Genomic DNA, 27963 nt, shown 5'->3' on the forward strand with positions numbered 1-27963 from the left:
GAAATTATTATTATTATTATTTTTTTTTTACATCAACTGGTGCCGGAAAGTTAAACAGATTTTTTAATTACTTCTATAAAAAAACTTAATCCTTCCAGTACTTATCAGCTACTGTATGCTCCACAGGAAGTTATTTTCTATTTCCTTTTTGTCTGACCACAGTGCTCTCTGCTGACACCTCTGTCCATTTTAGGAACTGTCCAGAGTGGGAGCAAATCCTCATAGCAAACCTATCGTGCTCCGGACAGTTCCTAAAATGGACAGAGGTGTCAGCAGAGAGCACTGTGTTCAGACAGAAAATAACTTCCTGTGGAGCATACAGCAGCTGATAAGTACTGGAAGGATTACGATTTTTAAATAGAAGTCATTTACAAATCTGTTTAACTTTCTGGCACCAGTTGATTTTAAAAAAATGTTTTCCAGCGGAGTACCCCTTTAAGAAAGTCAGAGTAATGGGCATGGCCATGGCATGCTGGGAGTTGTAGTTTTGCAACAGCTGGAGGCACCCTGGTTGGCAAAAACTGCCATAGTTAGAACACATTAGCTTCCCTCCCCCCAGCTACGTGGCCTATGGTAACTTCTGATTAGAACATTTCTTCATGTTTGGTCGGCGACTGATCAGGGGTGAAACCATTGGCACCAAATCTTCCTCTCGCTCTATGTTCATTGTGCTCATGTTCTGCGTTGCGTATACAATGAGGTATTTGTCGCTGGTGGAGGCTTCCGGTAGCTTCCCTGAATAATAAATGGCTGATAGCAGAGAACAATAGAGCAATAGTCCATATCGGGAAGTCACAGGGAACATGTCATGTGACCCGGTCTGGGCGGTATTATCGACAAGCCATGATATCTAGGGGGGCTTGCATTGTGATAACAGGGAGACCCCCATCTGAGACCCCCTCCTCATATCAGCGGGGCCCTCCACAGAGCCCGGGGCCCCTACGTCTGGGCTAAACGGACAGTACAGAAGAATCACTTGCACGAGAATTCGTCCCAGGTATTCGAAACCGCCATGATTTGTCCATTGTGCGTCACATGGGGCGTCACGTGATCAGTTGTTTCTCTGCTTCTTCTCAGCTGAATATCTCCTTCATGAGAGGTGTCATGGCGTCCTCCATAACGTTCTGGATGTGAACCATCTGCTTGGCGTTCTCTTCATTCAAGGTGCGGAGTTCGGCCAACATGGACAGGAGTTTAGCGAACAGGAACCTAAGGGGAGGAGCCAACACACAAATGTTAGTCACAGCCCCGCCCCCTGAATGACATCACTGATATAATAGTAATATGACATGTGATCACAGCCCCGCCCCCTGTATGACATCACTGATATAATAGTAATATAATGACATGTGATCACAGCCCCGCCCACTGTATGACATCACTGATATAATATAATTGTAATATGACATGTGATCACAGCCCCGCCCCCTGTATGACATCTCTGATCTAATATAATAGTAATATAATGACATGTGATCACAGCCCCGCCCCCTGAATGACATCACTGATATAATATAATAGTAATATGACATGTGATCACAGCCCCGCCCCCTGTATGACATCACTGATATAATAGTAATATAATGACATGTGATCACAGCCCCGCCCCCTGTATGACATCACTGATATAATAGTAATATAATGACATGTGATCACAGCCCCGCCCCCTGAATTACATCACTGATATAATATAATAGTAATATAATGACATGTGATCACAGCCCAGCCCCCTGTATGACATCACTGATATAATAGTAATATAATGACATGGGATCACAGCCCCGCCCCCTGAATGACATCACTGATATAATGATACTATAATGACATGTGATCACAGCCCCACCCCCTGTATGACATCACTGATATAATAGTAATATAATGCAGTGTTTCCCAACCCAGTCCTCAAGGCACACCAACATTCCGGGTTTTTTCAGTTTCTCCATTGGAATAGAACAGGGAAAAATTAAAATCCTGGACTGTTGGTGTGCCTTGAGGACTGGGTTGGGAAACACTGATATAATGACATGTGATCACAGCCCCGCCCCCTGTATGACATCACGGATATAATGGTAATATAATGACATGTGATCACAGCCGCGCCCTCTGTATGACATCACTGATATAATATAATAGTAATATAATGACATGTGATCACAGCCCCGCCCCCTGCATGACATCACTGATATAATATAATGACATGTGATCACAGCCCCGCCCCCTGTATGACATCACTGATATAATAGTAATATAATGACATGTGATCACAGCCCCGTCCCCTGTATAACATCACTGATATAATAGTAATATGATGACATGTGATCACAGCCCCGCCCCCTGTATGACATCACTGATTGTAATATAATGACATGTGATCACAGCCCCGCCTCCTGTATGACATCACTGATATAATGTAATAGTAATATAATGACATGTGATCACAGCCCCGCCCCCTGTATGACATCACTGATATAATATAATAGTAATATAATGACATGTGATCACAGCCCCGCCCCCTGTATGACATCACTGATATAATATAATAGTAATATAATGACATGTGATCACAGCCCCGCCCCCAGTATGACATCACTGATATAATAGTAATATAATGACATGTGCTCACAGCCCCGCCCCCTGTATGACATCACTGATATAATATAACAGTAATATAATGACATGTGATCACAGCCTTGCCCCCTGTATGACATCACTGATATAATATAATAGTAATATATTGACATGTGATCACAGCCCCGCCCCCTGTATGACATTACTGATATAATGTAATAGTAATATAATGACATGTGATCACAGCCCCGCCCCCTGTATGACATTACTGATATAATGTAATAGTAATATAATGACATGTGATCACAGCCCCGCCCCCTGTATGACATCACTGATATAATAGTAATATAATAACATGTGATCACAGCCCCGCCCCTGTATGACACCACTGATATAATAGTAATATAATGACATGTGATCACAGCCCCGCCCCCTGTATGACATCACTGATATAATATAATGACATGTGATCACAGCCCCGCCCCCTGAATGACATCACTTATATAATGGTACCATAATGACGTGATCACAGCCCCGCCCCTGTATGACATCACTGATATAATATAATAGTAATATAATGACATGTGATCACAGCCCCGCCCCCTGTATGACATCACTGATATAATATGACATGTGATCACAGCCCCGCCCCCTGTATGACATCACTGATATAATATGACATGTGATCACAGCCCCGCCCCCTGTATGACATCATTGCTCGCTCAGCTGGATCCGGATAATGCAGAATGTTCCTACCGGAGAAGCGTCCGCGCACACAATGCTGAGATGTCGCCCATTATCTGAGTGCAGGGCCCGGGGCAGATTGTGGTGCAGGAGGAGGGGTCATCAGGTTATATAGGTTTGGGGGCCAATAACTCTGGGGCCCAATCACTTCACACACAATGGCCCAGATATAGTAATAATATATGATTCTGGAGACGGACAGAATGATTACAAACAATGTTTTGGGGGCAGTGTATGTATATAGTCGTAGAGGAACTGTCTATGACTAACAATGTTATGGGGGCAGTGTATGTATATAGTCGTAGAGGAACTGTCTATGACTAACAATGTTATGGGGGGGGCATTGTATGTATATAGTCGTAGAGGAACTGTCTATGACTAACAATGTTATGGGGGCAGTGTATGTATATAGTCGTAGAGGAACTGTCTATGACTAACAATGTTATGGGGGCAGTGTATGTATATAGTCGTAGAGGAACTGTCTATGACTAACAATGTTATGGGGGGCAGTGTATGTATATAGTCGTAGAGGAACTGTCTATGACTAACAATGTTATGGGGGCAGTGTATGTATATAGTCGTAGAGGACCTGTCTATGACTAACAATGTTATGGGGGCAGTGTATGTATATAGTCGTAGAGGAACTGTCTATGACTAACAATGTTATGGGGGGGGCATTGTATGTATATAGTCGTAGAGGAACTGCCTATGACTAACAATGTTATGGGGGCAGTGTATGTATATAGTGGTAGAGGAACTGCCTATGACTAACAATGTTATGGGGGCATTGTATGTATATAGTCGTAGAGGAACTGTCTATGACTAAAAATGTTATGGGTGGGGCATTGTATGTATATAGTCGTAGAGGAACTGTCTATGACTAACAATGTTATGGGGCAGTGTATGTATATAGTCGTAGAGGAACTGTCTATGACTAACAAGGTTATGGGGGCAGTGTATGTATATAGTCGTAGAGGACCTATCTATGACTAACAATGTTATGGGGGCAGTGTATGTATATAGTCGTAGAGGAACTGTCTATGACTAACAATGTTATAGGGGCAGTGTATGTATATAGTCGTAGAGGAACTGTCTATGACTAACAATGTTATGGGGGCAGTGTATGTATATAGTCGTAGAGGAACTGCCTATGACTAACAATGTTATGGGGCAGTGTATGTATATAGTCATAGAGGAACTGTCTATGACTAACAATGTTATGGGGGGCAGTGTATGTATATAGTCGTAGAGGAACTGTCTATGACTAACAATGTTATGGGGGCAGTGTATGTATATAGTCGTAGAGGAACTGTCTATGACTAACAAAGTTATGGGGGCAGTGTATGTATATAGTCGTAGAGGAACTGTCTATGACTAACAAAGTTATGGGGGCAGTGTATGTATATAGTCGTAGAGGAACTGCCTATGACTAACAATGTTATGGGGGGGGCATTGTATGTATATAGTCGTAGAGGAACTGCCTATGACTAACAAAGTTATGGGGGCAGTGTATGTATATAGTCGTAGAGGAACTGTCTATGACTAACAATGTTATGGGGGCAGTGTATGTATATAGTGGTAGAGGAACTGCCTATGACTAACAATGTTATGGGGGCATTGTATGTATATAGTCGTAGAGGAACTGTCTATGACTAACAATGTTATGGGGGGGGCATTGTATGTATATAGTCGTAGAGGAACTGCCTATGACTAACAAAGTTATGGGGGCAGTGTATGTATATAGTCGTAGAGGAACTGTCTATGACTAACAAAGTTATGGGGGCAGTGTATGTATATAGTCGTAGAGGAACTGTCTATGACTAACAATGTTATGGGGGCAGTGTATGTATATAGTGGTAGAGGAACTGCCTATGACTAACAATGTTATGGGGGCATTGTATGTTTATAGTCGTAGAGGAACTGTCTATGACTAACAATGTTATGGGGGGGGGCATTGTATGTATATAGTCGTAGAGGAACTGCCTATGACTAACAAAGTTATTGGGGCAGTGTATGTATATAGTCGTAGAGGAACTGTCTATGACTAACAAAGTTATGGGGGCAGTGTATGTATATAGTCGTAGAGGAACTGTCTATGACTAACAATGTTATGGGGGCAGTGTATGTATATAGTCGTAGAGGAACTGTCTATGAATAACAATGTTATGGGGGCAGTGTATGTATATAGTCGTAGAGGAACTGCCTATGACTAACAATGTTATGGGGCAGTGTATGTATATAATCGTAGAGGACCTATCTATGACTAACAATGTTATGGGGGCAGTGTATGTATATAGTCGTAGAGGAACTGTCTATGACTAACAATGTTATGGGGGGCAGTGTATGTATATAGTCGTAGAGGAACTGTCTATGACTAACAATGTTATGGGGGCAGTGTATGTATATAGTCGTAGAGGAACTGTCTATGACTAACAATGTTATGGGGGCAGTGTATGTATATAGTCGTAGAGGAACTGTCTATGACTAACAATGTTATGGGGGCAGTGTATGTATATAGTCATAGAGGAACTGTCTATGACTAACAATGTTATGGGGGGCAGTGTATGTATATAGTCGTAGAGGAACTGTCTATGACTAACAATGTTATGGGGGCAGTGTATGTATATAGTCGTAGAGGAACTGTCTATGACTAACAATGTTATGGGGGCAGTGTATGTATATAGTCGTAGAGGAACTGTCTATGACTAACAATGTTATGGGGGCAGTGTATGTATATAGTCATAGAGGAACTGTCTATGACTAACAATGTTATGGGGGGGGGGCAGTGTATGTATATAGTCGTAGAGGAACTGTCTATGACTAACAATGTTATGGGGGCAGTGTATGTATATAGTCGTAGAGGAACTGTCTATGACTAACAATGTTATGGGGGCAGTGTATGTATATAGTCGTAGAGGACCTGCCTATGACTAACAATGTTATGGGGGCAGTGTATGTATATAGTCGTAGAGGACCTATCTATGACTAACAATGTTATGGGGGCAGTGTATGTATATAGTCGTAGAGGAACTGTCTATGACTAACAATGTTATGGGGGCAGTGTATGTATATAGTCGTAGAGGAACTGTCTATGACTAACAATGTTATGGGGGCAGTGTATGTATATAGTCGTAGAGGACCTGTCTATGACTAACAATGTTATGGGGGCAGTGTATGTATATAGTCGTAGAGGACCTATCTATGACTAACAATGTTATGGGGGCAGTGTATGTATATAGTCGTAGAGGAACTGTCTATGACTAACAATGTTATGGGGGGGGGCAGTGTATGTATATAGTCGTAGAGGAACTGTCTATGACTAACAATGTTATGGGGGCAGTGTATGTATATAGTCGTAGAGGAACTGTCTATGACTAACAATGTTATGGGGGCAGTGTATGTATATAGTCGTAGAGGACCTGCCTATGACTAACAATGTTATGGGGGCAGTGTATGTATATAGTCGTAGAGGAACTATCTATGACTAACAATGTTATGGGGGCAGTGTATGTATATAGTCGTAGAGGAACTGTCTATGACTAACAATGTTATGGGGGCAGTGTATGTATATAGTCGTAGAGGAACTGTCTATGACTAACAATGTTATGGGGGCAGTGTATGTATATAGTCGTAGAGGAACTGTCTATGACTAACAATGTTATGGGGGCAGTGTATGTATATAGTCGTAGAGGAACTGTCTATGACTAACAATGTTATGGGGGCAGTGTATGTATATAGTCGTAGAGGAACTGTCTATGACTAACAATATTATGGGGGGCAGTGTATGTATATAGTTGTAGAGGAACTGCCTATGACTAACAATGTTATGGGGCAGTGTATGTATATAGTCGTAGAGGAACTGTCTATGACTAACAATGTTATGGGGGGCAGTGTATGTATATAGTCGTAGAGGAACTGTCTATGACTAACAATGTTATGGGGGCAGTGTATGTATATAGTCGCAGAGGAACTGCCTATGACTAACAATGTTATGGGGGGCAGTCTCTGTAGATTAGTGGTCTCAAACTGTGGCCCTCCAGATGTTGCAAAACTTCAACTCCCAGCATGCCCGGACAGCCGTTGGCTGTCCGGGCATGCTGGGAGTTCAAGTTTTGCAACATCTGGAGGGCGCTAGTTTGAGACCACTGATGTAGATAGTGTACAGGAGTATGCACAGAGTCTCCCTTTATACAATGTACCTGCTGCCCGGGAGCTGGCGGTGATAATCGATGTAACACTTTAGGGTCATGGCGATGGTCTCCTGGATCTTATCGATTCGATTGTGCTCGATGACGCCCGGCCGGTCTGTGGAGAGATGACGGGTTATAACAGGAAGGGGTTAATAGACCAGACTGTAATATCTCTATTGGCCTCACATGGTGGAGCCGGGGTCACATGATCCATCATAACTCATTGGTTTGACCACTAGGACCTTCACCCACCTTCAGAATGTGAGCCCCATACCCAGGAAAGAATTGGCGGCAGATGCTGTATACACCTTGTGAGTCACATGACCATTATGAGCAGTCAAAATACAATATGCGTCAGCTGACCGACCACAGGAGCCCAATCGCCGCTGCGCCGGTCGGAATATTCTTTACTATTCTAGATATAAAAGTATCAACGCATTGGGGTCATTTACTTAAAGGGCTACTCCGGTGGACAACTTTTTATTTTATTTATTTCTTTAAATCTACTGGTGCCAGAAAGTTAAACAGATTTGTAAATTACTTCTATTAAAAAATCTTAATCCTTCCAGTACTTATGATAGGAATTTTTTTTTTTTTTGGAACACAGAGCTCTCTGCTGACATCCCAACCACAGTGCTCTCTGCTGACATCTCTGTCCATTTTAGGAACTGTCCAGAGCAGCATAGGTTTTCTATGGGGATTTTCTCCTACTCTGGACAGCAGTTCTCAAAATGGACAGAGATGTCAGCAGAGAGCACTGTGCTCGTAAAAAAAAAAAAGAATTTCCTCTGTAGTATTCAGCAGCTAATAAGTACTGGAAGGATTAAGATTTTTTAATATAAGTAATTTACAAATCTGTTTCAACTTTCTGGCACCAGTCCGTTATTCCATTTTTGACGGGACATACATTAGCGCATGCACCGTTATTTGCATCGTCAAAAATAATGGACGTTAGTCATAACAGATTCTAAAGGATGGTCAAAAAATCCCATTGACATGAATGGGATTTTTTGACGGCCGTTTTATGGACTTTCTGACGGGAGTTCATGACGGGAGCTTTTACAGGAGCCTAACGGTAGTGTGAAAGGGGCCTTACTCTTCATCGAAAAGAGGCGTGGCAACTGGGTAAAAAGGGGGCGTAGTTGCCTATAAAGGGGTGTGCCCCTGACAGTTAAAAAAAAAAAATCCCAATATATTTACTAATGATCCTATAAAATACAGTGGGAAAAAAAAACCACAAAGAAACTCCACTCCTCAAATCAGGGCCATAGAACGCTGACCCATGTGACTAGCTTTCCAGTCAGTGTTCAATGGGGGTGATTAACTAAGAATGTAGTTTTCTTTGTGGGTTGATTCCCAACAAGCATTTTTTCCACGGTATTTACTAATTTTTCCTACATTTTTTTTTTTTTTTTTACACCTGCTCTGAACTGTGAGGTTATCGTCAGCTGAAATCCCCCAAATTTTTTGTGGAAACCTTAGTAAATATGTCTGGGACACGCCTCTTCATTGAGGACATGCCCCTTTTGTTGAGTCCACGTCCCCTTTCCTTGGGAGACACGCCCCTTCATTGAGGACATGCCCCTTTTGTTGAGGCCACATCGCCTTCCCTTGGGGGACACGCCTCTTCATTGAGGACATGCCCCTTTTGTTGAGTCCACGTCCCCTTTCCTTGTGGGACACGCCCCTTCATTGAGGACATGCCCCTTTTGTTGAGGCCACATCCCCTTCCCGTGGGGGACACACCTCTTTCCCTGGGGGACACGCCCCTTCATTGAGGACATGCCCCTTTTGTCGAGGCCACATCCCCTTCCCCTAGGGGACACGCCCCTTCTTTGAGGTTTACCAAGAAAAGTGTGAGTTGATCAGGTTTATTGATTTCTTGGGGCACAAAAATTCTTCTGCAAAACCTGATAAAAATTTTTGGGGGAAAAACGTTAGTCAATAATGCCCAATGTGTATGTCTATGCTTTAAAGTATGGAATAGAAAAACAGATTGTAAGGGTCCACCCCGGCGCCGGGCTCCATCTTCTTTTTGGATAACTGAGTGGTTTCTCATAATTTACATTGGTCTTATGAAGAGAGTACATTGATGCAGCGCCCCCTTCTGTCCATACCTGGGGAGAACAGCACCAGCGCCTGCATCAGGATGTATTCGGCCTCGTGAAGCTTCAGTTTTCGGAGGGAGATGTGCAATTTTAGGAGCTGCTCCAAGTACATTTGCTGGAACCCGGCTGGAGTGTGAGAAACGGGAGAAAATCAATACTAGTAAAGTGCCATCTGGGCCGTCCTACCAAACCCAGACTACTACCGCTTCCCCCTCCCCCTTAGGGTACGTTCACACCTACGCAGATTTGATGCACAGGATTTTTTGTTGCAGATTTCAATGTAAACGAAATGACTGAGCGCAGCTTCTAATCTGCAGTTACAAATCTGCGCAGGTTCCTGTATGTGTGAACACACCCTTAAAGGGGTTATCCAGGAAAAAAATTGTTTTTTTTATATATCAACTGGCTCCAGAAAGTTAAACAGATTTGTAAATGACTTCTATAAAAAAAAAAATCTTAATCCTTTCAGTACTTATGAGCTGCTGAAGTTGAGTTGTTCTTTTTTTGCCTAAGTGCTCTCTGATGACACGTGTCTAGGAAACGCCCAGTTTGGAAGCAAATCCCCATAGCAAACCTCTTCTACTCTGTGCAATTCCCGAGACAAGCAGAGATGTCAGCAGAGAGCACTGTTACCAGACAGAAAAGAACAACTCAACTTCAGCAGCTGATAATTATTGGAAGGATTAAGATTTTTTTAATAGAAGTAATTTAAAAATCTGTTTAACGTTCTTGAGCCAGTTTATAAAAAAAAAAAAAAAAAAAGTTTTTTTTCCTGGAATACCCCTTTAAAGGGCCACTCCACTTTTCATTATATAATTTTTATGTAGATATGTATGTGCTGTACCCCCTAGTAAAGTACCTTCTATAGTTCTATAGTATGACCATGGTCATTGGGCACCTCCAGTCGGCACATACGGTACTTACATATGGTGCCGTGCTCTATATTCAGCTTAAGACGTCCGCACTCCAGTGTCTTGGTTTCCAGGTTGAAGACCGTATTAAACTGAAGATGGGCGACCTCCATTGTGGCCCCTTTAAGCAGTGAGATCTGGTCGTCAATGGGCAAAGATCTGAAAAGTTTATAGGAATAAGTACGGTAGTCGGTAGCCTTCCTACAACTTTTCCATTGGTCCCTGCAAACCCAGTGTCACTAACCAGGGTGCCTCCAGCTGTTGCAGAACTACAACTCCCAGGGCATGTTGGGAGTTGTAGTTTTGCAGCTGCTGGAGGAACCCTGGTTAGGAAACACATTATTACATTTTATATATTATACTATACATATATATATATATATATATACACACAGTGGTCCCTCAAGTTACAATATTAATTGGTTCCAAGACGACCATTGTATGTTGAAACCATTGTATGTTGAGACCAGAACTCTATGGCGACCTGGTAAATTGGTTCTAAAGGCACCAAAATGGCATCCAAAAATAGGAAAAAGTGAGGATTAAAGATAAATAAGTAGATAACTAATACAGATAAAGTAAATCCTTCCATATAAAAGTAGGAAAGATCTGCTGGGAGCTGTAAATCACTGTCTATGTCAGTGTTTCCCACGCAGGGAGCCTCCAGCTGTTGCAAAACTACAACTCCCAGCATACCCGGACAGCCTTTGGCTGTCCGGGCATGCTGGGAGTTGTAGTTTTGCAACAGCTGGGGGCACCCTGCTTGGGAAACACTGGTCTATGTAGAGGACAGGAGCTTCTTCGGGGTCCTGTACTGTACGCACAATGTCTTAAAAAAGTAATGGAGCCGCCCTCACCTGGTGTCCAAAGGAGCAGCTAACCCTGGGACAGGTAAAGTGTATACACAACATGTAATACCTCCCTGTACTGTAGGGGTCGGTACCAGACACCAGTCAGTGCATACACTACAGTAATACAGGTAAAGAGTACAGAACATGTAATACCTCCCTGTACTGTATGGGGCGCTACCAGACACCAGTCAGTGCATACACTTCAGTAATACAGGTAAAGAGTACAGAACATGTAATACCTCCCTGTACTGTAGGGGGCGCTACCAGACACCAGTCAGTGCATATACTTCAGTAATACAGGTAAAGAGTAGTGTTGAGCGGCATAGGCCATATTCGAATTCGCGAATATTCGCGAATATATGGACGAATATTCTTCATATATTCGCGAATATTCGCATATTCGTAATATTCTCGTTTTGTTTTCGCATATGCGAAAATTCGCGTATGCGAAAATTAACATATTCGAAAATTAACATATGCGAAAATTAACATACAAAATTAACATACGCGAAAATTAGAGCCTTCTTTACCCCACACAAGCTGGAAACAGAGAGGGGTGATCACTGTGATGTGTACTGTGAAAAAAAAAAAAAAAAAGAATATTCGTAATTACGAATATATAGCGCTATATTTGCGAAATTCGCGAATTCGCGAATATGCGATATTCGCGAATAATATTCGAATTGCGAATATTCGCGAGCAACACTAGTAAAGAGTACAGAACATGTAATACCTCCCTGTACTGTAGGAGGTGCTACAAGACACCAGTCAGTGCATGCACTTCAGTAATACAGGTAAAGAGTAGTACAGAACATGTAATACCTCCCTGTACTGTAGGGGGTGCTACCAGACACCAGTCAGTGCATGTACTTCAGTAATACAGATAAAGAGTACAGAACATGTAATACCTCCCTGTACTGTAGGGGGCGCTACCAGACACCAGTCAGTGCATGTACTTCAGTAATACAGGTAAAGAGTACAGAACATGTAATACCTCCCTGTACTGTAGGGGGCGCTACCAGACACCAGTCAGTGCATACACTTCAGTAATACAGGTAAAGAGTACAGAACATGTAATACCTCCCTGTACTGTAGGGGGCGCTACCAGACACCAGTCAGTGCATGCACTTCAGTAATACAGGGGATTTACCAGTGAATGCCCATTCTGATTGGTCAGTTCTTACAGCCATTGACACGTTACACAGATCTGGACTGTCCGTACATTGTATGTTGAGTCTGGTTTCAACTTACGATGGTCCAGAAAAGACCACTGTATGTTGAAACTATTGTATGTTGAGGCCATTGTAAGTTGAGGGATCACTGTATATATATATATATATATATATATATATATATATATATGTTAGATAGATATATATAGATTTATGAATATAAAATGTTTTTTTTTATTATTATTATTTAATTAAGCTTTTAATATTGTTGGGGAAAATGTATTTACATTTTGTGTAATTTTTTTTTTAAAACATATCTTTTTACGATAAATTATTTTTAAAATTCAATTCTCAGTGCTGAGATCATGCCACCCATCCCCAGTGTTGTCTATGATGTTCCATACTACCCCCCAAAAAAAAATATTATATTTTCTATAGCTTTCTCTGTATATAAGCTCCGGCAGAAAGGCACTTGCAAATCTGAATAAAAGGATATGATCAAGTGAATGAATACACAGACCCCAACCAGATTTACCAAAAATTCCCTCATTGCTAATCATGTCATACCCGGCTAATCCTGTAGAGGCGCTGCAGGAATATTAAGACTGTGTGGACTCACCTGAAGTCTGGGATCTCCTTGGCAAATTTGATGACTTGGTGAATCATGTAAGTGCTGAGGTCGGCAAAATGTGGCATTTCCTTCAGAATGTCTCCTTCAATTAAATAGCCGGAAATGTGTTGTGAGGAGGAAGACGGATCCATGGCGCCCAGACTAGACCCAGGAGAGGAGGACGACAATCTATTCTGCTTGAAGTTCTCCCAATGTTCCTTTAAAATAGGCTGTGGCTGAAGGGAAGAAAGAAATAGATTATTGATTTCATCCACTAGATGGCGATGTTTTCCTGAAGATTGTCAATCTGTACAATGGCGGCTTCCACTAATCCTTGTGTTACCCTGGAACCATGAAAGTCTGAAGAAATAGATGGCGTCTGTGAGATCCTCTACATGTTATATGGAACATCTGGTGCGGAAGAAATGCATTAAAGCGCCAGATGATATTCCCCTTTAAGGGTACGTTTACACATATGCAGATTTGATGCGCAGGATTTGCGGCTGCAGATTTCAATGTAAACTAAATGACTGAGCACAGCTTCGAATCTGCAGTTGCAAATCCTGGGGTCACGTTATCTCACAATCTGGGGTCACGTTATCTCACAATCTGGGGTCGCGTTATCTCACAATCTGGGGTCGCGTTATCTCACAATCTGGGGTCGTGTTACCTCACAATCTGGGGTCGTGTTATCTCACAATCTGGGGTTGTGTTATCTCACAATCTGGGGTCGCGTTATCTCACAATCTGGGGTCGCGTTATCTCACAATCTGGGGTCGTGTTATCTCACAATCTGGGGTCGTGTTATCTCACAATCTGGGGTCACGTTATCTCACAATCTGGGGTCACGTTATCTCACAATCTGGGGTCGTGTTATCTCACAATCTGGGGTCACGTTATCTCACAATCTGGGGTTGTGTTATCTCACAATCTGGGGTCGCGTTATCTCACAATCTGGGGTCGCGTTATCTCACAATCTGGGGTCGTGTTATCTCACAATCTGGGGTCGTGTTATCTCACAATCTGGGGTCACGTTATCTCACAATCTGGGGTCACGTTATCTCACAATCTGGGGTCACGTTATCTCACAATCTGGGGTCACGTTATCTCACAATCTGGGGTCACGTTATCTCACAATCTGGGGTCGTGTTATCTCACAATCTGGGGTCGTGTTATCTCACAATCTGGGGTCACGTTATCTCACGATCTGGGGTCACGTTATCTCACAATCTGGGGTCACGTTATCTCACAATCTGGGGTCGCGTTATCTCACAATCTGGGGTCGTGTTATCTCACAATCTGGGGTCACATCACAATCTGGGGTCGTGTTATCTCACAATCTGGGGTCACGTTATCTCACAATCTGGGGTCACGTTATCTCACTATCTGGGGTCACGTTATCTCACTATCTGGGGTCACGTTATCTCACTATCTGGGGTTGTGTTACCTCACAATCTGGGGTCGTGTTATCTCACAATCTGGGGTCGTGTTACCTCACAATCTGGGGTCGTGTTACCTCACAATCTGGGGTCGTGTTATCTCACAATCTGGGGTCATGTTATCTCACAATCTGGGGTCACGTTATCTCACAATCTGGGGTCACGTTATCTCACAATCTGGGGTCACGTTATCTCACAATCTGGGGTCGTGTTATCTCACAATCTGGGGTCACGTTATCTCACAATCTGGGGTCGTGTTATCTCACAATCTGGGGTCGTGTTATCTCACAATCTGGGGTCGCGTTATCTCACAATCTGGGGTCACGTTATCTCACAATCTGGGGTCGTGTTATCTCACAATCTGGGGTCACGTTATCTCACAATCTGGGGTCACGTTATCTCACAATCTGGGGTCACGTTATCTCACAATCTGGGGTCGTGTTATCTCACAATCTGGGGTCGTGTTATCTCACAATCTGGGGTCGTGTTATCTCACAATCTGGGGTCGTGTTATCTCACAATCTGGGGTCGTGTTATCTCACAATCTGGGGTCGCGTTATCTCACAATCTGGGGTCACGTTATCTCACAATCTGGGGTCGTGTTATCTCACAATCTGGGGTCGTGTTATCTCACAATCTGGGGTCGTGTTATCTCACAATCTGGGGTCGTGTTATCTCACAATCTGGGGTCGCGTTATCTCACAATCTGGGGTCGCGTTATCTCACAATCTGGGGTCGCGTTATCTCACAATCTGGGGTCACATTATCTCACAATCTGGGGTCACGTTATCTCACAATCTGGGGTCACGTTATCTCACAATCTGGGGTCGTGTTATCTCACAATCTGGGGTCGTGTTATCTCACAATCTGGGGTCACATTATCTCACAATCTGGGGTCGCGTTATCTCACAATCTGGGGTCGTGTTATCTCACAATCTGGGGTCACGTTATCTCACAATCTGGGGTCACGTTATCTCACAATCTGGGGTCGTGTTATCTCACAATCTGGGGTCACGTTATCTCACAATCTGGGGTCACGTTATCTCACAATCTGGGGTCGCGTTATCTCACAATCTGGGGTCACATTATCTCACAATCTGGGGTCACATTATCTCACAATCTGGGGTCACGTTATCTCACAATCTGGGGTCGTGTTATCTCACAATCTGGGGTCGTGTTATCTCACAATCTGGGGTCACGTTATCTCACAATCTGGGGTCGCGTTATCTCACAATCTGGGGTCACATCTCACAATCTGGGGTCACGTTATCTCACAATCTGGGGTCGCGTTATCTCACAATCTGGGGTCACATTATCTCACAATCTGGGGTCACATTATCTCACAATCTGGGGTCACGTTATCTCACAATCTGGGGTCGTGTTATCTCACAATCTGGGGTCACGTTATCTCACAATCTGGGGTCACATTATCTCACAATCTGGGGTCACGTTATCTCACAATCTGGGGTCACGTTATCTCACAATCTGGGGTCGTGTTATCTCACAATCTGGGGTTGGCGGATCCTGTGCCATCTGGCTGTGGTTGCCTCCTGTGCCGCCTGTTTGTACATCCTGTTCCTGCCAAGTAATAGCTCCTGGGTTACTGATTAAAGATGAAGGTTTTTACACGATATCAAAAGGTCAAATGTCGTTCTGGGAGAAGCTGACGAGAGATTATGGAGGATAATAGAGACTTGTATTGTGGACTGGAGAACGGTGTCACCTCCTTCTGCCCTATAAACCCTCAGGTCACTAATATGAAATGACTGATACATGACACTAATACGTATGTCAGTGTTTCCCTACCAGGGTGCCTCCAGCTGTTGCAAAACTACATCTCCCAGTATGCCCAGAGATGCTGGGAGATGTAGTTTTGCAACAGCTGGAGGCACCCTGGTTGGGAAACAATGACGTATGTAATCAGATGTGATACACGCATTAGATAAGTGACTGCATAATGGCTTAGATACAGTAGCTCAGCAGACCATATCACACGTGATAGGATTAGATACATTAGTTTAGCACCCTCACCCTGTAATCCACAAAATGTTCAAATTTGGTATCGAAGTGTTTCCTGTGAATGTCGATGAGGATGGAGATCAGCTGCTTCTGCTCCTCGCTCAGGGATGTCGCTTCTGGCGCCCTTTGCGTCCTCTGGAGACGTTCCTGCCTCTTCCTCACCCTCAGCTCACGTCGCGCCATCAAGGCGTCCTCCGACAGGATCACTGGAAGTCACAAACCGATATATAAATGACAAACACTGTCATTAAAACTAATTTTTGCTATTGCACTCCTTATGGTAAATAAAAAATGTTTCTAATGTACACTGTTTAAAACAAATAAAGTTTTCTATGTTTTATTTGTGTTTAAAAAAGCTGCCACTAGGTGTCTCCCTACTTGTCCAGAGCACATTTCCCCCCATCTCTTGCACAGACTTTGGACTCCTGCTGGCCTGGCAGAAGAATCCAAAATCAGGAAATGCTGAGGGGGGGGGGGGGGGGGGGGGGGGGGTGCAGCCTTAGCCAATCATAGCTCATCACACACTGAACTGCTCTCGGCTGTGTGTAGCAGAGTGAGGGAGGAAGTTCTCCCCTGTATGGCTTCAGATGATGTCACAACTGCTGGGGAACGCCCCTTCCCAGACTGAGCAGAAAATACAGAGCAATATCAAGGTAGAAAACTAAAAAATAATGGTTTACAATAATAATAATAATAATAATAATAATAATAATAATAATAAAACAGGTAATTCTACTTAAAATTATATTTATAATAATAATATTAACGTATAATATATATTTAAAATAATAATAAAAAAGTATAAAATAATCCTAAAATATTTAACTTAACACTGTGAACTGGAAAGATTATAAAATTTAACAAGATCTTGACAGGTACTCTTTAAAGGGGAACTCCGGTGCCCCAGCATTCGGAATTTTGTTCTGAATTCTGGGTGCAGGGTCGTGACGTCACCCCCCTCCCCCTCAATGCAAGTCTATGGGAGGGGGCGTGGTGGACGTGACGTCACAGGGGGCGAAGTTCGCTCCGTGCATCGGATGACTGCGGTGTCGCAGCAGAGATCACGGGGGTTCCCAGCAGCGGGACCCCCGTGATCAGACATCTTATCCCCTATCCTTTGGATAGAAGATAAGATGTCTAGGGGCGGAGTACCCCTTTAACTGCTGTGGTACTACTGTTCGAGTATTATAACATTGTTGGCGTTTTATCATTTTTATCTTTCTAGAACTATTCATTCTGATAATATGGTTATTGTATAGGTTATTGTTGCTGTTCTATTATAGAGTAATTGTTTTTGTCATTTTTGTTATTCTATCAGTGTTTTGCTTTTAGTCTTATGATTATGTTTAATATTTTAGGATTATTTTATACTTTTTTTATTATTATTTTAAATATATATTATATACGAATAATATTATTACTATTTTTATTATAAATATTATTTTAAGCAGAATTACCTGTTTTATTATTATTATTATTATTAATGATGTTATTGTTATTATTATTTATAATAATGATATATTATGTTTGCTTTCATGATTACAATTTTTATCCTTATTGTTTTATTTCTATTATTATGTCATTGTTGTTGTTATTCATCATATTTCTTATTATTAGAATTTCCGGACATACAGATAACTGTGTAATCCTGCCATATACGCGCTGTTATTATTATATAACGTGTCTCAGGCCGGGACGTGTCCTGGGATAAACCCGCAGGTTAATATTTCGCACATTTCCGCTGGGATGTTCTGCATGACAGCCACATAATAATGTTATAATGGTTCTGCGTCCCCCCCTTCCCTGAGGAGCCCCATCACAGATTCTCCCCCTCCCCCTCTTCTCTCCCAGGGGGCTCAGTCTTTGGCGCGGCTCCGTTCTTGTGGATAATGTTTATTGAAATAGCATGAAAGGAATAAATAGCGATGGGAGGGGGAGGGGGCTATTTATAGAGCTGTTCCCGAAATGATGAATGCGCCTCCAGAGCGCGGATTATACCGGAGAACGCTCCGTCAGTCACAGCATCCTAAGGGTTAATAATGATCCCGCCATGATAATCTGGGACCAAATCAGCTCTCTGGTGCCCCCTTTCTAAAGTAGCTTCCTGTAAGAATCCTTAGAACATGACTGAAGAATAACAGCCAAGACAGAATCTTTCCCAAAACATTAAAGGGGTACTCCGCCCCTAGACATCTTATCTTCTAGCCAAAGGACAGTGGATAAGATGTCTGATTGTGGGGGTCCAGCCGCTGGGGACCCCCGCAATCTTAGCTGTGGCACCCCAGACATCCAGTGCATGGAGCGAACTTCGCTCCATGCCAGATGACTGGCGATGCGGAGGCTTGTGACATCACGGTCACGTCCGCTCTTGACGTCATAGCCACGCTCCCTCAATGCAAGTCTATGGGAGGGGGCGTGACGGCTGTCACGCCCCCTCCCATAGACTTGCATTGAGGGGGCGTGGTCGTCACGTCACGCGAGGGGTGCAGCTGTCACGAGCCTCCGGCACTTGCACCCGACACTCTATACAAACGCCGGGTGCAGCAGGGAGATCATGGGGGTCCTCAGGGGCGGGACCCCCCCAATCAGACATCTTATCCTCTGGATAGGGGATAAGATGTCTAGGGACAGAGTACCCCTTTAAAGCTACCCATCTGAAGACCGTTGTTTCAGGGTTGTTGCCCCTTATCGGTACAGAGTACGGTGCTGGCTGGTTTACAGAGACATCTGCATCGTAGGACTATAAGGGTAATGTTCCTCCAGATCGGCTTGGCTTGCTAAATCCCCAGTCATCTTCTAAGGCTTCTTAAAGTGCCAGATTCTGAAACATGTTCTTTTTTTTTCCCCCAATCTGTATAGATTTTCTGGTTGTATATTTTTTTTATTTATTTATTTCATTTTTAGTTTACTTTTTGTTTTCTTGCCTGTGATTTCTGCACAGCATTTAGAGATATGCTTTACAGCAGGCCACATGGACATGGCCGCAATAGATAAAGACCCTATTCACTTGACTGAGAGAGACTTCTAGGCACCATAGCAGCTGAATGGTCTTCCTCTATATCAGTGGTCTCCAAACAATGGCTCTCCAGCTGTTGCAAGACTACAACTCCCAGCAATGCTGGGAGTTGTAGTTTTGCCACAGCTGGAGAGCAACAGTTTGGAGACCACTGCTCTATGTTACGTATACACTTAGCTAAAGGGGTCCAACTCTCTATACCCCAACATTGGCATTCTTGAGAAAGTGCCCAATGTTACGGTCAACAAGTGCAAGGGTGTAGTGGTAACATGACCTAATACCAGTTGTGAGGGCCCCTGGTTTATTACTTCGGAGCCCCCTTTAGTTTTTTGAATCAGCAATGGCATTGGGAACTGGCTGGGAGCCTGGTTTTTAATGGGCTGTCATAATCTTGGTGGAGGTGGAGGTGGGAAATATGACCTTTGACCCTCAATTTACTAATTGCCTCAGAACGATCCATCTTGGACTACATTAAGAGTCACTTAGTATAAGATGTGAGGTCTTCTCTATAGGGAGGGGGATATCCATCGGGCCTGGAGAACTTACTGTCCTTCCTCATCCCCACCTCCAGACATTTCTGCAGGCGGCAGGCCTGGCACCTTCTCCGCTTGGCTTTGTTGACGGGGCAGGAGCGGGTGAACGGGCAGGTGAAGGTCAGACCTTTAGTGATAGACCGCCTGAGGGAGACAGGGAGAAACATACATAAGAATATAATAAAAGATAAATATAATACCATATAGTGGAGCATTATCTACTGTAATCTAATTGTCCCACTACTTGGTTTTCAAACTAAACTTTCCTGGTCGTTGAATGCTACTTTATTATTGTTGCACTGGATTCTAGTTCTGTTCTACTGCTTTCCATAGCAATGTCCATGTAAATGTAATGTACCTTGTATGTAATGTAGTCTACTGACATCTAGTGGCCATATTGTGTAGTGGCGGAGCAAATAACCTTAGGGTATTACACTACATTACATACCCATAGAAAGGGGAGGACCCCGCTCAGCTGACAATCCTCAGATAGTCAGCAATGATAAGAGTGTTTACAATAATTTGCCTTCCATTCCAGCTGCATTCTAGGTTCTGCTGGGCTTCTAGCCGGGCCTGGTCAAGTAGCTAAAGTGTCAACAATTGACTGCACCCCGCAACTGGTAACTGTGAAGAAGCTGAGCAACTACAAGTAACAGGAATAAACCTCCTGGAGGCGACCAGTGAAGCAGCGCACCTCTAGGAGAACAGTAACCTTGGTACTGTGAGCAGTCTACCTGCGTCCTACACTCGCCATCACCTACACTAACTTACATCCCTGCGTCGTCTACCTGCGTCCTACACCCGCCATCACCTACACTAACTTACATCCTTGCATCGTCTACCTGCGTCCTACACCCGCCATCACCTACACTAACTTACATCCCTGCGTCGTCTACCTGCGACCTACACTCGCCATCACCTACACTAACTTACATCCCTGCGTCGTCTACCCACGTCCTACACTCGCCATCACCTACACTAACTTACATCCCTGCGTCGTCTACCCACGTCCTACACTCGTCATCACCTACACTAACATACATCCCTGCGTCGTCTACCTGCGACCTACACTCGTCATCACCTACACTAACTTACATCCCTGTGTCGTCTACCCACGTCCTACACTCGTCATCACCTACACTAACTTACATCCTTGCGTCGTCTACCCACGTCCTACACTCGTCATCACCTACACTAACATACATCCCTGCGTCGTCTACCCACGTCCTACACTCGTCATCACCTACACTAACTTACATCCCTGCGTCGTCTACCCACGTCCTACACTCGCCATCACCTACACTAACTTACATCCCTGCGTCGTCTACCTGCGACCTACACTCGTCATCACCTACACTAACTTACATCCCTGCATCGTCTACCTGCGACCTACACTCGCCATCACCTACACTAACTTACATCCCTGCGTTGTCTACCCGCATCCTACATTCGCCATCACCCACACTAACTTACATCCCTGCGTCATCTACCTGCGTCCCACACTCATCATCACCTACACTAACTTACATCCTTGCGTCGTCTACCTGCGTCCTACACTCGCCATCACCTACACTAACTTACATCCATGTGTCATTTACCTGCGTCCTACACCCGCCATCACCTACACTAACTTACATCCTTGCGTTGTCTACCTGCATCCTACACTCGCCATCACCTACACTAACTTACATCCTTGTGTCATCTACCTGCGTCCTACACTCGCCATCACCTACACTAACTTACATCCTTGCGTCGTCTACCTGCGTCCTACACTCGCCATCACCTACACTAACATACATCCTTGCGTCGTCTACCTGCGTCCTACACTCGCCATCACCTACACGAACTTACATCCGTGTCGTCTATCTGTGTGCTACACTCGCCATCACCTACAGTAACTTACATCTCTGCGTCGTCTATTTGCTTCCTACACCCGCCATCACCTACACTAACTTACATCCATGTGTCATTTACCTGCGTCCTACACCCGCCATCACCTACACTAACTTACATCCCTGCGTCGTCTACCTGCGTCCTACACTCGCCATCACCTACACTAACTTACATCCCTGCGTCATCTACCTGCGTCCTACACTCACCATTATCTACACTAACTTACATCCCTGCATCATCTAACCTGCATCTTACACTCGCCATCACCTACACGAACTTACATCCGTGTCATCTATCTGTGTCCTACACTCGCCATCACCTACAGTAACTTACATCTATGCGTCGTCTATCTGCTTCCTACACCCGCCATCACCTACACTAACTTACATCCATGTGTAATTTACCTGTGTCCTACACTCGCCATCACCTACACTAACTTACATCCTTGCGTTGTCTACCTGTGTCCAACATTCGCCATCACCTACACTAACTTACATCCCTGCGTCACCTACCTGCGACCTACACCCGCCATCACCTACACTAACATCCGTGTCATCTATCTGCGTCCTACACTCGCCATCACCTACACTAACTTACATCCTTGCATTGTCTACCTGCGTCCTACACTCGCCATCACCTACACTAACTTACATCTATCTAGGTGTCATTTACCTGCTTCCTACACTCGCCATCACCTACACTAACATCCATGTCATCTATCTGCGTCCTACACTCGCCATCACCTACACTAACTTACATTCATGTGTCATTTACCTGCGTCCTACACTCGCCATCACCTGCACTAACTTACTTCCCTGTGTTGTCTCTCTGCTTCCTACACTCACCATTACTTGCACTAACTTACTTCCCTTACATCCCCAGTCAGATCAGGTTGGCTTTTGTATGGTGACAACCAATGTGGCCACTATTATTGCCTCCAACAAGGGTTGTAATCCAACTTTACCAGGATCCTGCATTGCCATAAGGCTGTCATAGGAGACCAGAACATATTACTCTAGGGACTCTAGAAGCTAAAATCCTGAATGGCAAATCAGTTTAGTTATGTAATAGCTAAGACCCCGGCCATCTTAGTACTCACTCAGCTTTCTCAGGAACAGATATAACTACAAACAAACAACTACACAGACTTTTACCTGAAGAATCCCTTACAGCCCTCGCAGGTGAGGACATGGAAGTGATAGCCATTGGCCTTATCCCCGCACACAGAGCACAGTCTCTCCTCATTGTCTTCGCTCTCTCCGCTCTTCAGGCTCAGTGTGGACGCCCCCAGAGATCCACAGCTGCTGTTACTGTCCTCCTCAAACCCTGGGAACATGGCGGAGCTCCAGCCTGCCGGGATAATGGCGGGATCTAGGTCTTGTCTATTCATCTGAAAAATGGGAGAAAAGAAGGATCACATTATTACTACTGACAACAGCCCCTATATCACAGCACCGCCCCCTGTATGACATCACTGATATAATATAATAGTAATATGACATGTGATCACAGCCCCGCCCCCTGTATGACATCACTGATATAATATAATAGTAATGTAATGACACGTGATCACAGCCCCGACCCCTGTATGACATCACTGATATAATATAATAGTAATATAATTACATGTGATCACAGCCCCGCCCCCTGTATGACATCACTGATATAATATAATAGTAATATAATGATATGTGATCACAGCCCCGCCCCCTGTTTGACATCACTGATATAATATAATAGTAATATGACATGTGATCACAGCCCCGCCCCCTGTATGACATCACTGATATAATATAATAGTAATGTAATGACATGTGCTCACAGCCCCGCCCCCTGTATGACATCACTGATATAATAGTAATATAATGACATGTGATCACAGCCCCGCTCCCTGTATGACATCACTGATATAATATAATAGTAATGTAATGACACGTGATCACAGCCCCGCCCCCTGTATGACATCACTGATATAATATAATAGTAATATAATGACATGTGATCACAGCCCCGCCCCCTGTATGACATCACTGATATAATATAATAGTAATGTAATGACATGTGCTCACAGCCCCGCCCCTTGTATGACATCACTGATATAATATAATAGTAATGTAATGACATGTGATCACAGCCCCGCCCCCTGTATGACATTACTGATATATAATAGTAATATAATGACATGTGATCACAGCCCCGCCCCCTGTCACTAATATACTTCTCCTAATAGCTCCTGGTTTTATTTGTCTCCTCCCTCTGTTTGCGCAGTGTTCACCTGCAGTCATGGAATCGGAGATAAGCGGCGCAGTACATAAACATTACACTCGGTGCAGACTATGGTCGGCCTTGTGCAGCTCTATATGTATATGACATAATCCGGGTAAACATTTGATACAGTCGCCTGTATGTAAATTATTCACCAAACTTTAACATGAAGCATCAGAGAAATCTTATACATAACATACACGGATATCCTCTACCCCATAATAATGTCTCCTCATATCAGATATTCCGTATTATCAGACAGCAAACGTTACATAAGGGTCTATTCACACATACAGTATCCTGAGCAGATTTCAATGTAAACTAAATGACTGAACGCAGCTTCAAATATGTGCAGAATATTGTATGTGTGAAGAGACCCTAAAACTGGATTATACATTATGTATTTATCTGATAATATGGAGACATGGCGCCGTGTAGGGTCTGAATTATATAATATGGAGACATGGAGCTGTGTAGGGTCTGGATTATATAATATGGAGACATGGAGCCGTGTAGGGTCCGGTTTATATATTATGTATTTATCTGATGATATGGAGGCATGGAGCTGTGCAGGGTCTGAATTATATAATATGGAGACATGGAGTTGTGTAGGGTCTGAATTATATAATATGGAGACATGGCGCCGTGTAGGGTCTGAATTATATAATATGGAGACATGGAGCTGTGCAGGGTCTGAATTATATAATATGGAGACATGGAGCTGTGCAGGGTCTGGATTATATAATATGGAGACATGGAGCTGTGTAGGGTCTGATTGATATATTATGTATTTATCTGTAGGGTCCGGTTTATATATTATGTATTTAGGGTCTGAATGATATAATATGGGGACATGGAGCCTGAATGATATAATATGGGGACATGGAGCCGTGTAGGGTCTGAATGATATAATATGGGGACATGGAGCCGTGTAGGGTCCGGTTTATATATTATGTATTTATCTGATGATATGGAGGCATGGAGCCATGCAGGGTCTGGATTATATAATATGGAGACATGGAGCCATGCAGGGTCTGGATTATATAATATGGAGACATGGAGCCGTGTAGGGTCGGGATTATATAATATGGAGACATGGAGCCGTGTAGGGTCGGGATTATATAATATGGAGACATGGAGCCGAGTAGGGTCGGGATTATATAATATGGAGACATGGAGCCGTGTAGGGTCTGGATTATATAATATGGAGACATGGAGCCGTGTAGGGTCGGGATTATATAATATGGAGACATGGAGTTGTGCAGGGTCTGAATTATATAATATGGAGACATGGAGCTGTGTAGGGTCTGAATTATATAATATGGAGACATGGAGTTGTGTAGAGTCTGAATTATATAATATGGAGACATGGAGCCGTGTAGGGTCTGGATTATATAATATGGAGACATGGAGCCGTGTAGGGTCGGGATTATATAATATGGAGACATGGAGTTGTGTAGGGTCTGAATTATATAATATGGAGACATGGAGCTGTGTAGGGTCTGAATTATATAATATGGAGACATGGAGCCGAGTAGGGTCTGAATTATATAATATGGAGACATGGAGCCGTGTAGGGTCTGAATTATATAATATGGAGACATGGAGCTGTGTAGGGTCTGAATTATATAATATGGAGACATGGAGCCGTGTAGGGTCCGGTTTATACATTATGTATTTATCTGATGATATGGAGGCATGGAGCTGTGCAGGGTCTGGATTATATAATATGGAGACATGGAGCCGTGTAGGGTCTGGATTATATAATACGGAAACATGGAGCCGTGTAGGGTCTGGATTATATAATATGGAGGAGACATGGAGCTGTGCAGGGTCTGGATTATATAATATGGAGACATGGAGCCGTGTAGGGTCTGGATTATATAATATGGAGACATGGAGCTGTGCAGGGTCTGGATTATATAATATGGAGATATGGAGCTGTGCAGGGTCTGGATTATCAGAATTTCCCAGTGTTTTCCAGCAGCTTGAAAATCATGAAAAATAAATGTTGTGCGGAGTTTGTGCAGTTAGGTTTTCACTGTATACATGATGACTGTGCACGAGGCGGCCGTCCAGAACAATACTCACAGCTCATGGAATATTAATACTGGAGGCCCAGGAAGGTTCTCTGTAATCTCTGGGTCACTGTTTATTTAACCCTGTAGCTCTTGTAAGGATAAAATTGTTCATGGTCATCAGTAAGCCTCCATGGTCATCGGTAAATCTCCATGGTCATCGGTAAGCCTCCTTGGTCATCAGTAAGCCTTCATGGTCATCAGTAAGTCTTCATGGTCATCAGTAAGCCTCCATGGTCATTGGTAAGACTCCATGGTCATCGGTAAGCCTCCATGGTCATCGGTAAGCCTCCATGGTCATCAGTAAGCCTCCATGGTCATCGGTAAGCCTTCATGGTCATCAGTAAGCCTTCATGGTCATCAAAGATCTCCATGGTCATCAGTAAGCCTCCATGGTCATCAGTAAGCCTCCATGGTCATCGGTAAGCCTCCATGGTCATCGGTAAGCCTCCATGGTCATCGGTAAGCCTTCATGGTCATCAGTAAGCCTCCATGGTCATCAGTAAGCCTCCATGGTCATCAGTAAGCCTCAATGGTCATCATTAAGCCTCCATGGTCATCGGTAAGCCTCCATGGTCATCGGTAAGCCTCCAGGGTCATCAAAGACCTCCATGGTCATCAGTAAGCCTTCATGGTCATCATTAAGCCTCCATGGTCATCAGTAAGCCTCCATGGTCATCGGTAAACCTCCATGATCATCAGTAAGCCTTCATGGTCATCAGTAAGCCTTCAGTAAGCCTCCGTGATCATCAGTAATCCTCCATGATCATCAGTAAGCCTCCATGGTCATCAGTAAGCCTCCATGGTCATCAGTAAGCCTCCATGGTCATCAGTAAGCCTCCATAGTGATCAGAGAGCCAACATAGTTATCAAATACCCTTCACTGTCATCAGTAAGTCTCAATTTTCCTCAATAATCATTCATGGTGATCAGCAAGCCTCTATTGAAAAGGGAAATCATTTGGGAGCCACAGCAACCACATACAGTTACAGTGGAGGTGCCAGGCCAAACCTTATCTGGTACAGTATTTGCACAAGCACTGTGCCCCACCACAAGCTTCATTGCAAGCCAAGTGCCTGATGGAGTGGTGTAAAGTAGGCCGGACTGGACTCTGTGGAGTGATAAATCACTTTTCTGTATTTGGCGTCTGATGGACCAGTCTGTGTTTGGTGAATGCCAGGAGAACGTAACCTGCGTGACTGCAATGTGCCAGCTATAAAGTTTGGAGGAGGAGGAAGGATAATGCTATGGGGTTGATTTTTGGGCTTGGCCTAGGTCTCTTAGTTCCAATAAAGGAAAATCGTAAAATCTTCAGCATACCAAAACATTGTGGACAATTGTTGCTTTCAACTGCGTAGGAACAGTTTATGTTCAGCCTGTTTCTGTTTCAGCATGAAGGTGCCCCACTGCTCACAGCAAGGTCCATAAAGTCATGGGGGAGGAGTCTGGGGCTGAAGAACTTAAAGCCCTGACCTCAACACCATCCTATACCTTTCAGATGAACTGGGTCGAAGATCTCCACCTTAATCAGTGCCTGCAAACTCCAAAATCCTGAAGATAGTCTTC

At 43.7% G+C, this 27963-nt stretch overlaps 1 protein-coding gene across 1 annotated transcript; it reads right to left on the minus strand.

Annotated features, from left to right (window-relative positions):
• Window positions 1-306: 306 nt before the first annotated feature.
• On the minus strand, window positions 307-23444 carry LOC130295258 (nuclear receptor subfamily 1 group I member 3-like; the record flags this gene model as incomplete). The annotated part of the gene is given in 8 exon segments (XM_056545829.1): window positions 307-1209; window positions 7512-7617; window positions 9620-9736; window positions 10535-10680; window positions 13164-13390; window positions 16625-16818; window positions 20175-20305; window positions 23209-23444. Coding segments are annotated over 8 exon segments (1293 nt in total). The 3' UTR covers window positions 307-1073.
• Between the last annotated feature and the right edge of the window lie 4519 nt (window positions 23445-27963).

This window comes from Hyla sarda, chromosome 11 (assembly GCF_029499605.1).
Source record: "Hyla sarda isolate aHylSar1 chromosome 11, aHylSar1.hap1, whole genome shotgun sequence".
Classification (NCBI taxonomy): Eukaryota; Metazoa; Chordata; class Amphibia; order Anura; family Hylidae; genus Hyla; species Hyla sarda.